Below are 14,363 nucleotides of genomic sequence, written 5' to 3' on the forward strand. Positions count from 1 at the left end.
TTAATATTAGAAACAACTTGTAAAGCTTTTAAAAAAGCAAACCAAATTGATATATATCATTATAAACCATTTGTAAAACCTTTTAAAATTTCTAAAAAAAGATATAATCTTAAAGGTTTAAAGGGTTTAAAAGGTTATAAAACCATCTAAAAGGTTTTAAAAGGTTTTTAACACTTTTAAAGCTCTCTTAAAACCTTTTAAAACCTTTTATAACAACTATTTTTTTAAAATATACTTGCAAACTAAACATTGAAATACTATTCTATTCAATATTCTTCTTGATGTGATCACGTTTATATAACAGCAATAATTTTTAAATGGTTTTTAAAAGATGTTAAAAAAGTTTTCAAAAACTTCTAAAACCTCTTTTTAAAAGATTATACAAGGTTTAAAACTCGTTTTAAAAGGTTTTAAACCCTCAAAAAGGTTTTTCATCTTTTAAAGCTCTCTTGAAACCTTTTAAACCCTTAAAACTTAAAAGAATATTAACCCGTTTTAGAAAATTTAACCTTTTAAAAGGTTTTAAAACCCTTTTAAAAGGTTTTTAAAAACAGTTTTTAAGTAATAACCTCGTATATTAGGCAAGTTTGAACAAACTACTCATGTTTAATTAAACTGTTTATAGGATTAAAACCATTTAAAAAGTTTTACAAGCGAAAAAAATAACATAACATTAAAAAGACAATTTTAAAAAATCTACTTGCAAACTAAACATTGAAATACTATGCCATTATTCTTCTTGATGCGACCAGCAAGATGCCAAATTCCTTAACCTACGTATTTGTCCTTGTACTCCTGCAAAAGAAAACAAAAATATAAGTTAATATTAAATAACTGTAAAATGTGCATAAAATCCAACAAAAGTCGAGGTTCACTGACCTTTAATTTTGTAAACATTTTGGTACCAAGGTATCTCATTTGTGGAGTAACATCTTTAGGAATTTTGTCAGGATGAAGAAGTAATATTGCCTTCCTTGTTACTTTTTTTACATCTTCTTTAGTAATCAAATCCATGGCATAGACTTTTTCCCACTTATTCCCTTGCCAAAGATACTACAATGTAGAACATCCAAATTTAATTAATGTTTAACACCTATGATAACAAGTATATGATTTTTTCAAACTTACGTTATCAATTGACGAAAGCATAGTTCTGATGTCCTCGGTCTTCGTCCAAGAAGTTATTACTTCCTCGATTTGTTTTATTTCTTCGTAACTTAAATTGTTCTCCTGCGTAGTAGGTGTTTGCACTAATACAAACAAAAGAAACAAAATATTATATGTCATTTTTCAACAGGGCAAATCATTTATAATAAAGACTTCAACAACTTACAACTGCCCATTTCCTGGCTGGTGTGATATTGTTGTTGGCTTGGGTCTTCTTGTTGAGTGGGAGCTTCTTGTTGGCTTTGGTCTTCTTGTTGAGTGGGAGCTTCTTCTTGGCTTGGCCCTTCATCAGTATCTGAAATATTAATACACTCTTCGTCATCTGATATAATAGTGTACGCTTCTTCTTGGCTTGAGTATACATTATCAGCACTGTTAGGCTTCTCATCCTGCATAAATAATGATATTTTTTTTTAACCATATGTAATTATTTTCAAATATGTTTTTACAAGGTATTTAAAATTTGTCGATCATATTCAAGTAACACATACCTTATCATTATTCATATCCTCTTCTTGTGGATCATTTTCATTAGTATCCTGGGTTTTTTCTTCAGGAATAACACTTGGGTCCCCTCTCAAGTCAGTTTGTTTCTCATGTTGATTATCTTCTTTAGATACCTAGAAATGTTGTAAATTTTGTTTAATACATTTAAAACACTAGCAAAACCTTTGAAAACGTTTATATGATTTTGTTAAAAGCTCTTTAAAATACTTTTTAAAATGATTTTAAAAGGAATTAAGTTTTTATTTCACTTACAAATTCACTTTGAGAAGCTGGTACATCCTCTTCTTCAAAATCGGGGGCAGAGGCTCGTACTTCCTCTTCTTGAAATGAAGTGGCAGAGGCTTGTACTTCCTCTTCTTGGAAAGCAGTTGCAGAGGCTGGTACTTCCTCTTCTTGGAAAGCAGTTGCAGAGGCTGGTACTTCCTCTTCTTGGAAAGCAGTTGCAGAAGCTGGTACTTCCTCTTCTTCAAATGCAGTTGTAGAGGCTGGTACTTCCTCTTCTTGAAATGCAGTTGCCGAGGCTGGTACTTCTTCTTGAAATGCCCTTGATTCCCACTGTGGTGTTGAAGCAGCAGTAGTGATCCCCACATGATTCTCCAGTCTCACTAATCTTTTGTGAGTAAGTTGACATGTTTTTAAAATCATGTCAATTTTCTCACTAAAAGATATTCTTTTTTTTTTGTTAGTTTGATTCAAGAATGGCCCTGCAGCTTCTCTCACACGCTTTTTTTTTATTTTTTTCTCCTTTTTCATCTTGAATAAATCCTTGAATCCATTCCTCCTTAGTCATCCTATAGCCTTGGATTACAAGTTTAACAACTTCGTCGAAATCCTTGTCTTCATCATTCGGTGGCATAACCAAATGGCTATATTCATCGGGATCACCGACAATTGTTTTCACTTCAAACTGCAAAGATAAATTGATTCATATTATATCTCAAAAATCTTATACAGATATTTAAAACCTTTTAAAACTCTTTTATAACTCTAGAAATCCTTTGTAAATCCGTTGTAAAGTCTTGTAACCAGTTTAAAACACATTGTAAATCTAAATTACATTACTAACATTTTTTAAAAAAGGTTTTACAATGTGTTTTAAAACTGTTGGAAAACAAAAAAAAAAAATAGTTCTAGAGAAGTAATGGTACCTTGCAAGACTCGAAAACAAATTTTATTTCATTGAATCTTGGGGATGATGTCTTTTGCCATTGCAAGATCAGTGGGAGATGTTGATTTTGGCTTGAAATGCTTTCCCTAACACCAAAATGTTCCCCTAGCTGTCGAACTGAAGATAACAACCAGATTTGGATTGCAAATGGAAAGCCAGCCATTCCATACTGTTTCTTTGCCAACGTTCCCACAGTCATTTGTTTCACATCACTCACTAATGATTCGTAAGCAATTTCACCCCAAGGATACTTACAGAAATTCTCAAAACTACTGGCTCTCAGCAAATTCTTTAAGGGAATTTGAACTACTGGATTTTGAGCTATCAATATCCCCTCCACTAGTATCAAAGCACCTAATCTAATTCTTTCCTCAGATTTCATGTCTTTCCCTTTAACTCTCAAAGTATCAAGAAGACGTTTGCAGGTCATTTTATCATTCATCCACAAATCTTTTTTCGATGTAACAGTACCTGATGGAACAGTGCCTACGGGAAGGCCTGTTGTAATGACGAATTCCCTTAGCGAAAATCGCATAGGTTGATCATCAAATGCAAACCAGAGCTCGTTTTTCGCAGACAAAATCCTCCTCTGTAGTAAGTGGTGGACCAGTTGACTCGAGAACTTGATATTTTTCCGATTAACAAATTCTATAATTGGACCCAAGAAAGACTTCTCTAACTGCTGGAACTCTTTTATTTTTAATGCATTCTTTACACTCGCCAAAACAGCTTGCTCTGAAGAATATTTAGTAACTCTTTCTAATGTATCTCCCTCTGTGCCTGGCGTGATTAATCTTTTTGGAAAGCACAGTTTCTTCGCGGAATCTTCAAAATTACTCATATCGCAAAACCTGTCAACATTGTTTACAGAGAACATATTCAAGGCATGCACCCAATATCCCTTATAAATCCTATTTTAAAACCAATTTAAAACTTTTTAAAGACATTGATAAATTTACAACCTTCGTATTCCGAGTTCACCAAAACATCATAAAATTTCATATTGAAATAGAAATTGAAGTCAAAATTAAATTCCAAACCAAACTTACAAAAGGGAGAAGAAGAGACGACGAATTCGAATAGAGGACTGAGAGGAAAAACGAGGAAGAAGAAGAGTCCGTAATTCGACAAAGAGAAATTGCAATTTGAAGTCCTCGCGTACCCAATCAGCCGACTTCTACTTTCAATCCGACAATTTCGTGACTGCAATCCGACGAAATCGAGAACCCAATTTTAAGCAAATACAGATTTGAGTGAATTTCGCGCATTCAACCTCCCAGACGGAAAACTGTACTTTTTGAAAGAGAAACCCTAGTTTTTACTGACAAATGATAAGGGGGGGGGGGAGTGGAGGTTATATTTTACTATTTGGGCCTAGGCCTAGGGCTTTCACCCTTATTATACAAAAACATTGTAAAATCATTTAAAATATAGTATTAAAACCATTTAAAAGTTTTTACAAGCGTTTTAAAAGGTTAAAAGGGGTTTTTTCTGGGTATTTCAATGATTTTAAAGGATTTAAAAGTGTTTTAAAACGTATTTTAAAAGGATTAAAAGGGATTTTTTGGGTATTTCAATGATTTTAAAGGATTTACAAGTGTTTTAAAACGTATTTTAAAAGGATTAAAAGGGATTTTTTTGGGTATTTCAATAAATTTTATAGGATTTACAAGAGTTTTAAAAAGTTTTTAAAAGGATTCAGAAATGATAAACAACGTTTTAAACTTCATTGTAAATACTTAATCTTAAACGAAGTATATATATAAAAGGAGTAACTTAACATATTTTTAGAATATGTTAAGTTATAATATTGTTCTTGATGCAATAATATTGTTCTTGATGCAATAATATTGTTCTTGATGCAATAATCTAAAGCACCATTCCTGCGATCACGTTCATATACCAGCAAGATGCAAACTTCCATTATCCTAGTCATTTTGTAATTCTGCAAATATAATATAATTGATGTTAGAACCATTTAAAATACATTGCAATACAAAAGTTGTTAACCCATCTAAAACCAGTTTAAATAACCATGTAAAAACCTACACTGACCTGCAAAGATATCAACCGCCATTTTCTTCCGTAAATCACCAATTGACTCATTTTTAAGATTGCCATGTGTTGTTATGCTCATAGCCAAACATTCGATTGTCTTCAGCATGAAGACACCACTATCTTCAATCTTATCAACCTATCAAGAAAAAACAAAGTGAAGAGTCCAAAGTATTTACAGAGACCATATCAAAAAACTAGAAAACAAGCTCAACAGTATTTACCTGAGGTATGCAATTTATAATACTGATTCTGAACGGAGATTTCTTTGTATCATTTTTCATCCCAAATTTCTTCTGGGCAATATAAGGCATTGCAACAGCATATGCACCCACCTGTTTGTCTTTAATTTTGTTGGTGTAGAAATGCTTGCCCAAGTCGTAGATAATCATCTCCTTCTTCTCCAAATTGATCATCAATGGCATCCAAAGCCTTTCCTTAACCAACATTGGCGCCAGTATTTGGTTTGTAGGTGCTTCCTTGAAGAGTTGACTGAATCCTTCTTCAGGGAACTCATATTCATCTTTGTTGTCAACGAATATTGAGTAATATTCATCAATCTCTCTCAAAAAAGAAGTTTCAGCCAACGTCAATGATTTGCTTTTATAGAAGTGCGGATGACTTTCTTCTCTTCTGCTTAACAACTTCACAACTGTATCAACATGCTAAACAACAACAAAAAACAGATTAGAACAAGTCTTGTTGTCAAATAACTCATATAAATAAGTTCAGACCCGGTCACACATCATCTTGTAAACCAATTTAAACACATTGTAAATCTTTGAAAACGCTTAAAAGACATATTTTAATTCCTTTTAAAACCTTTTAAACCTCTTGTAAACACTTTTAAAAACCCTTTTAAAACTCTTTAAAACCTTTTTAAAACCTTTTTAAAACCCCATGAAACGTTAACAACACATTTGTAAAACCTTAAGCTTTGTTATCATACCATTGTTGTTAACGACTTCCCTGGCGTCTCTAGTGTTGTGAACCACTTGGCATCAACTTTTTTACCCAGAATTGTTAGTTGCCTACATCCAAAAATAAACAGAATAATCAAGAATACTTTCAAAACCATGAATACATCTGTTAAAAGACTAATTGAACTTTTACTTTTGTTGCTAGAAACTAAAACTTACTTTGCTTTCCTTGAATTCTTCCAGTCACTAAATACATCTAACCGGGTCTTATCAACTTTGGAAAAAGGATAAAGTATTGGGTCCTTCTTCTTTTCGGCCGAGTAAGGCGGCTGAGTGTGAATAGAAGGAATTGTATTTCGTTCACTTTTTCTTTGCACACCACCAACATCATCAGATTTAATCTTCTTTTTCTGTGGCTTTACAAAACAAAAAAATTTCACACTTTATATCGATACACTGGAAAACATTTTAAATATCTCATAGAAATAAATAATTAAGTTAGATACATACCCCTTCTCTAGCTTGAATATCAGCATCTGGGTTGTCACTTGGTTTACGCTTCTTCCTCTGTAGTGCCTCAAGAAAATCACAATTTTTTGTAAAACATTTAATAAAATGTAAAACATTATACAACTAGTTACTAACCTCTTTTCTGTTCATAACATCATCATCACCATCATTGCTTTGCTTACACTTTCTCTGCAGTTCATCATTTCTTGGTTTACTTGATGAAATCTTTTAAAATACTCATAACAACTATATAAAAAAATAATGATTTACCTGTTTTCTCTCTCTCAAAACTCTCTTCTTACTGCTTGCTCCCTTCTCTTTATCAATGCTTTTATCTTTTCCACTATCCTCATCTTCTTCAGAAAGAAGATCAAATTTTGGTGTAGAAGGGCGTGGAGAAGGAGATTTATCCTTCAAAGATGATAACAATTGTGCTTTTAAAAGGATATTTGAGAACTTATAAAAATACTAGATATATGTACCTTTGGTGTTTCTTCAAAGTAATTACCATCATCACCACCAGTTTTTTGAGTGTTTTCATCATCTGCAGCGTAGCTCCCATCTTGTGTGTTTGATGGACGGACAGAATCTGCATACTGGCTTTCTACGAAATTTTCTCTAGCAATATCTCCATCAACATTTTGTTTGCCAGCCTGCAACAAAAAAAAAGAACATATAACAACATCATTTTTAAGGTTTTACATTCTGTTTCAAAAGGGTTTTAAAAGGTTTAAGTCACTATGGTTGCCCTTTAATCAGTGTTATGCTGTAAATCCGTTAAAAACACTTTTTAAACAGAAAAACTTTTAAAATAGATACTGACCTCTTCATTTATAACCTCTTCATTTCTATTCTGTCCATCTTCATCTTCGTGAGACTGCAAAGGGAAAAGAAAAAAAAGGACCTCAGTTTAAAGAGTTTAGTGTCGAATATATGCGAAAAGGTGCGATTTTGTAATCTTACTCCTTTATCCTTATCTTTCCCTGATGTGGTTTTGACAGCTTCTTCAATGGCTTCTAGTCTTTTGTTGAAGTCATCTAACATAAAGAGGATTATGTCAAGTTTTTCTGAATCTGACAAATTTTTCTCCATTTTCTCTTGTTTCTCAAAGTCTGGCAATTTTTCCCCCATTTTGTCACCCAACTCTCCCAAAGCACAGTAAATATCAACTAATCTTGTAGACCATTCTTCTTTCTTCAACCTATAGCCTTTCATAACCAGGCCAATAACTTCTTCAAAATCATTGTCATCTTTATCAACCAAATGCTTATATTCTTCTGGATCTCCAATTATTGTTTTGACTTCAACCTACAAAAATAATCAAAATCCATCAAAACAAAACTCATCAAATATAGATAACCAATGAATAATCAAAACTACACTTTTAATAGAATTCAAAACTTACACAAGTTGCTGTCTTAATAGCTTCAACAACATCATCAAACCTTGCATAACGACTTGATTGCCAATTGAGAATCAGTGGATAGAATGTTCTTGAAAAATTACATCTTATCGCAAATTTATCACCAAAAATTGGAACAGCACTCAAGGCCCATATATATAATGCCATGGGAAATCCCTTGACACTATACTGACCTTTGAACCAAGTATTTTTATCGAATTTCTGAATGCATGTGGCAAGAATGTTATACGCTTCCTTGCCCCATGGTTGGGCTGTATACATCTCGAAATCTGATGCATGCTTCAGCCTAGACAGAGGTATCTTCTCTGTTGAATTTGGTGTCATCAAAATACCTTCTGTTAATACCACTGCAGCGAGGCATTCCTTTTCCTTGTCATCCAAAGGTTCTTCACCCTCTTCTGGTTCATTAAATAGTCGATATTGAAGTTGAGTTAAAGTGTAATCTCCTCTCACCGCCCAAGAATATGGTTCACTAATTGGATCTTTTCCGTTATTCCTTGGTTCTCTATGAATAGGTTCGCATTGAATCCCTATGTTTAATAAAACAATGATGTTAGTTTGTTCAAACTTTGCCTAATATAAACTGTTCTAAAACCCTTTTAAATCCCTTTTAAAACTCTTTTAAAACTCTTAAAAGGTTTTAAAAGAGTTTTAAAAGGGTTTAAAAACTTCTAAAACAGGAAAAACCCTTTTACAATAGTTTTAAAAGGTTTTAAAAAGGTTAAAAACCCTTTTAAAACCCTTTTAAAACCATTTTAAAACCCTTTTAAAACCCTTTTAAAAACCTTTTAAAACCCTTTTAAAACCCTTTTAAAACCATTTAAGAGTTTTAAAAGAGTTTCAAAAGAGTTTTAAGAGGGTTTTAAAAGGGTTTTAAAACATTTAAAACGGGAAAAACCCTTTACAATAGAGTTTTAAAAGGGTTTTAAAAGAGTTTAAAAGAGTTTTAAAAGGTTTTTAAAAGGATTTTAAAAGGGTTTTAAAACCATTGCAAACACTTTATAATTACCTGTTGTAAGGAAGAACTCTCTCATGGAAAACCGAAGAGGTTGCATGTCGACTGTAAACCATAAGTTTCTCCCTCTTGTCTTCAGCCTTCTCAGCATCAAGTAGTGGAATATTTTCCCAGAAAATCCAATGTCTCTGGCAGAAAGATTGATGATGTGCCCAAGGAAGGAAGATTGAAGCTTCGTGAAAGATGCTTTTCCTAATGTATGTTTAACTTTGGCAACTAGGCTTAAGTCCGAATGTTGACATATGTTTGCTCCAACAATTGGTTCTAAACCCATACCATATGTTGGTTCTGGTAGTGCAAGGGGTTCAAAATCAGTTGATGCCATCTGTTAAAGAAACACACTTAATTAGACTTTTCAACGGATTTACAAGAGTTTTAAAAGGGTTTTTAAAAATCAATATCACACGTTATCGATCTGAAGTCATCTTATCAACACACTTTATCGACATAATTCAACTACGACCGATCTAAAAATTGATATCAAATGGTTTAACAGGGACTTTCAAAAAGTGTTTTACAAGAGATAACAAAAATCCAAATTTACAAGACTTTACTAATTTCAAATCCATATCAAACACAATTATCGATCTGAATGCATCAGATCTGAATCTGGATCGATATCAAAGAAACTGAAGAGGCTTTTAAAAACTGTTTTAAAAGAACATAAATCCAAATTTAAAAGAGTTTACATATTCCAAATCGATATCAAAGAAATCTAAAAGCCCTAAATTTAAAAAAGCGATAGTCCAAATTGATAAACCCAGAAAGAAAAAAAGAAAGAATGAACCTGCCTGCGATAGAACCAGAATCAATGTCGGGAATTACGTATACGAGAGACGAAAGCGCAGAATCGCCGCGAAGAAGGATCGAGATTAGCCGCGAAGAAGAATCGTGAATCGCCGCGCAGAATCGCCGATGAACGAAGGAGAGAGAATCGTCGGTTGAGGAAGGAGAGAAGCACGGCGAGTGGAGAGAAAATTAGGTTTTCTTCATTAAGGGTAAAAAAGTCTTTTTCACGCAAAAAAGGGGTACCTTTAAAAATGGACCCTTCCCAAGGGCATTTTTAAAAAGTGGAAGGGAAAAAGGGGCATTTTTGCTTTTCCCCCTTGGAGATATTCCAAATTGATAATTGATATATTAATGGTAATAAATAAAATCATGGATCTTTCAAACTGTATTTTTAGAAGATTTTAGTCATATATCAAGTTGTTTCCAAAGATCTTTAAACACAATATTATAAATTTACTTTTCACAGATTTTATTGATAAACCATAACGTTCAATAAAAATTAGGACCATGCTAGAGCACATATTGAATTTTGTTTTTATATTATAATTTTAAGACTTACAAACTCAAGCACGAGTTAAATTTTTATATACTCTAGCACGGAACTGGACATACTCTAGCAAGGATTAATAATTTTATATACTCTAACACGGGTTAAAATTAACAATATAAGACTTACATAATACATTTACATTTCATGAATAATATTTATAATAAAAATTATTTGCATGAGTTGCATTCAAATAATATTATATATAATTACATATATAATATTTTAAAAATAATAAAATGTATTTCAATCCGTGCTGTAGTACGGGTCCAAATCTAGTCTTTATATTATTGGTGGATTCATACCTCTGACTCAACGTCCGTTAACGGGTGTGATGGAATCATTTGACGGTGTTAAAAGTTTTAATTAAAGTCTTACTAGATATATATTATATATTTAGTTACTATATGAGTTATGTAAGCGTGGTCTGTGGCGAGATCTGTGGCGGCGAGTTTAGCGATGTCGTCGACGAGGATCAGATCGAAGTCCAAGTATACGACGCGGCGGATCGGAGGAGGGAGGAGATCGGTATTCGATGCGGCGGACGTAGGGAGGGAGGAGATCGGCGAGGTAGCTTCTAGCGTAGTTTAAAGGACAGTCCAGTGCGGAGCGGTTTGAGGTGGACAAAAAGATTCGATGAACGAAGATGTTGTTGCTCATACATTTTCTTCTGATTCATCATCACCGGCGAGACACGAGTGGTTAAACCCAAAAAAAAAGAAAAGATTTGCTTTTGATGTGGATCAAACCCGCACATGATGTGAGGTTAAACCCAACCATTACCATCAGACCATGCTAACATTACTCATACTATAACTAAATATACAATATACTAGTATTAAGCCCGTACTCCGTACGGGACAAAACTTTAATAAAATTTATAGATTTTTATCAAATGTTATATGAATAAAACGAAAATCAAAATGTAGTGCATAATGGGTTAGTTTCATTTTATCTAATCGGATGAACTCACGAATGCTATTACTTCAAATAACAAAAATGGAATCGAATACTTCAATTGAAGCAAAACCAACGGAGAAAATGAAGTAATTGTTTAGTTTTTCATAAGTTACTTTTCAACCGTAACATTAATTGATATTTATGTTAATACATAGATAATTCAGATTTCTCGTAAACCAGAGATGTCCACTGTACATTATAGCAATCTACACGTAGCTCATGTCCATAAAAGCAGAGATATACAAAAGAGAAAGAGAGGTATCTCTGTTTGCAACAGAGAAGAAAGAGATTTGAAAATTATAGATCGAGTAATCTACAAAAGAGATGTATAAAACAAAGGAAAAAAATAAGTTTATATGCTTCTTAAAGGAACTTATAAATGTGATTTTGTTTATAAGTCGTGGGAATAGTATTCAAGGCAAAATGTATAACATGTTCTTGTATGGCTGGATTTCAAAAACTTAAACAATCAATATATAGACCACTTGATCAAACATGTGATCATCGATCAGTGAACCAAAGGAAATTAAATGACAGTTACCTTGAGTTGGTCACGATTTGACAATTTAGTAATCACGATTTGCTCCATTGAAGTGTTCTTTCAACCGAAAAATGTTTCCCACCAAACCATGTATTATCAATACTACAAAATTAGAAAATTCACAACTTATAAATCGAAATGATATTGAAATAAAGACCCAGAACAGTATAAGCAAAACGAAAAGATATATAAATCTTGAAATATTACAAATTTGATACCTTAAAAGATTAATTATATATGTGGCGTGAAGGGATTGATTTCAAAAACCAGAATCATCCTTGTGCTCGTGTTTCATCATGGCGGTCCGCAATCCACTCTGTTATGTTCTCGTGTTTCACCATCGTGTTTTTAGAATCACTCTGTTTTCTATCTCTTCTCACCTGTAATTGATGAGGAATTCTGATTTGAAAAGGGAAAAAGAGGATTAAAAAACGGTAGAATATATGGTACATAGAGTAAAGTTGGTCGCCGAGAAAGTAACCGATCAGAGGTGAAGAATTTTAAAAACTAATTAGCAAAGAAGATGAATCCGTATAAATAAGGTGATCATCAATTGCAAAAACGAAACAGTTTCATGTTTTTTGCAAACTAATTCGCAACTGTAGTTATGGAGATCGTGGGGTGGGTTGGGGAAGGCGTCGAGGAGAAGGGTAATAATTATTTATGCTGTTGCTATATAAAAGTTCGAAAAAATTGTGAGTAACTGTATTTCAGTTTTTGTGTTTCCCTTTTTTTTTTTTTTTACAGATATTTCGGTTTTTTGTATATGTAATCGTTTTTTTCCCATGATCGCTTTTCTTTTATATATTTTCAAAAAATTTAATTTAGTTTTGCTGACATGTCAAGTTTATTGGTATACTGACTTGTGCTTTATAGGATAAAGGATACTTAGAAAAACTTTAATTAAAACTTTTAACACCGTCGAATGATTCCGTCACATCCGTTAACGGATGTTAAGTCAAAGGTATGAATCTAACAATAATACAAAGATTAAGTATTTTTTATCTAACAATAATTAAATGAAATATTTTTATTTCAATATAATAATATGAAGTATTAAACTTCCTGATAAAAAATAAATAAGGTATTTTTAACCTTTTTCCCCTATTTTATATCCTAATTATGTTTTATATATAATATAGTGGTCTTAGTTGTATCTAATTAGTCTACATAACAAAATTAAACATCTAACTTTTGATCATAACGTTTTTTAAAATAGTGCTTTTAATAATTAGATCGGATATATACCTTGATTCTGAATATATTGTGAAGTCAAAATATCAATTTTGTTGACCTAGTCTCCCTTGACTTATGCAGCCATGTTCTCATGCATTCCGTCACGGTACTTTTTTTTTTAATTTATTTTTCTAACATGCCACTAGATTTTCTTCTCAGCAATTATTATTTATTTATTTTTTCTTTACAACAATAAAATTAACTCATATGAGCCAATACGGAAGAAAGTCGTTTACAAACAAAACATGATGCAGTGATGCACACGCATAGCGTGCCAAAGAATCCGCATGTACATTAGCATTTCTGAAAATTAAAGATAAAGAAAAAGAAGAGAACTCCTCCCTATCTATCTTGATATCATCGAGGTAAGTCTTGAAGGCCGGCCAGTCTTGAGGGGAAGACACCATCTTCACCAAGTCTGAGCAATCTGTATAAAACGCCACTTCGCGATAATCATGGCCAATCATGCACCGCATAGCCCAAACAAAAACTTCTACTTCTGCATGCAATGGAGAGAGACTCTGGCGGAAATTAGCGGCTCCCTTCATCGTCGAGCCATCCGTAGCGGCTGAGCACACCCAACCGGACCCGCATAGGCATCTCCCGCTTTCCAGGATCCATCGACAAAACATCTGTGACCGGAGAAAACAACCGGCAGAGACCCCACGCACCCTGTCACTCGACTAGGGGAACTAGGAAGTGTTGATGAATTATTATTTATTTATTTTTATTAAATTTAAAATTTCATTGATAAAACAAAGATTTGTAGTACTGGAGACTAAAAAAGAAAAAATAATCGTGTGACAGAGAAAGGAATCCATCTTACTGATTTGTTTTCCCTCTTTCTAGACGATTTAATTTTTTTTTGTCAATCCAAATCTTTCCATAAAGATAATTAAACCGGGTTGGTATGCCTCGGTTGAGAGGTTACAAGACTTAAATTTTGTTCGGTGGTTGTACCACATAACTGTGAAATTAAAGACAAAGAAGTTAAAGCATTTTTTGCGATCTCATCTGCTCTTCTATTCATCTCACGAGGGATGAAACTGATGCTAATCTCTTCAAAATTCATGGTCCTTTCTATGATGTCGTGTAGAATCCTGTGGATTTCCTTGTGCTGGAGCTCCATGTTTGTTGCTTTGATTAGCGTATGCGAATCTGAAGCAAGAGAAAGTTTCTGGTAACCCAGATCTGAGGAGTGTTGTAAAGCCCTATTCATCGCGAGTGCTTCCGCAATAAGGGGGAGAGAACATGCGTAGCTGTGTCAGATCCCTTGATCTAAATCTTCGTAATTGGGTCCATGAACAGCCATCCAAGTCCCGCCATTTTCGATTTTTCGTTCCAAGCAGCATCACTGAAGCAATGGGTAAGTCCAGCATTCAACACTCTCGTGACTTGTCTATCTTGGTTGGATGGGTGCTTGATTTGTAGTTCGTGCGCGATCCACCATTCTCTGGCATACGCAATGGCTTGGGAAACCGCTTCCATGCTTGAGATCGATTTCTGTTCAAAAATTAACTTGTTG

At 33.3% G+C, this 14,363-nt stretch overlaps 2 protein-coding genes across 4 annotated transcripts; both read right to left on the reverse strand.

Moving 5' to 3' along the window:
• Window positions 1–4,515: 4,515 nt before the first annotated feature.
• Window positions 4,516–12,372, reverse strand: LOC147943810 (uncharacterized). 3 transcript variants are annotated; one of them, XM_087450137.1, is made up of 16 exons: window positions 12,203–12,372; window positions 11,821–11,982; window positions 11,603–11,704; window positions 8,760–9,090; window positions 7,733–8,280; window positions 7,291–7,635; window positions 7,151–7,204; window positions 6,810–6,980; window positions 6,598–6,738; window positions 6,463–6,516; window positions 6,328–6,384; window positions 6,037–6,233; window positions 5,847–5,928; window positions 5,122–5,562; window positions 4,898–5,036; window positions 4,516–4,787 (listed from the first exon to the last, which is right to left on the reverse strand). In XM_087450137.1, the coding sequence occupies exons 3-16, from the start codon at window positions 11,648–11,650 to the stop codon at window positions 4,771–4,773; spliced, it is 2,625 nt and encodes an 874-aa protein (XP_087306263.1). In that variant the 5' UTR covers window positions 11,651–11,704; window positions 11,821–11,982; window positions 12,203–12,372; the 3' UTR covers window positions 4,516–4,770. The 3 variants fall into 3 exon arrangements, with proteins under 3 accessions (XP_087306263.1, XP_087306262.1, XP_087306260.1); XM_087450136.1 differs by having other exon boundaries at window positions 12,084–12,280; XM_087450134.1 differs by having other exon boundaries at window positions 11,821–12,297.
• Window positions 12,373–13,041: 669 nt separating this feature from the next.
• LOC147943811 (uncharacterized) lies at window positions 13,042–14,057 on the reverse strand. The gene is made up of 2 exons (XM_087512375.1): window positions 13,770–14,057; window positions 13,042–13,470 (listed from the first exon to the last, which is right to left on the reverse strand). Exons 1-2 carry the CDS (start codon window positions 14,055–14,057, stop codon window positions 13,042–13,044), a joined length of 717 nt encoding a protein of 238 aa, XP_087368501.1.
• Window positions 14,058–14,363: the final 306 nt, after the last annotated feature.

The sequence above is a fragment of the Camelina sativa genome, chromosome 5 (genome assembly GCF_030686135.1).
Source record: "Camelina sativa cultivar CO46 ecotype springtype chromosome 5, ASM3068613v1".
Lineage (NCBI taxonomy): Eukaryota > Viridiplantae > Streptophyta > Magnoliopsida > Brassicales > Brassicaceae > Camelina > Camelina sativa.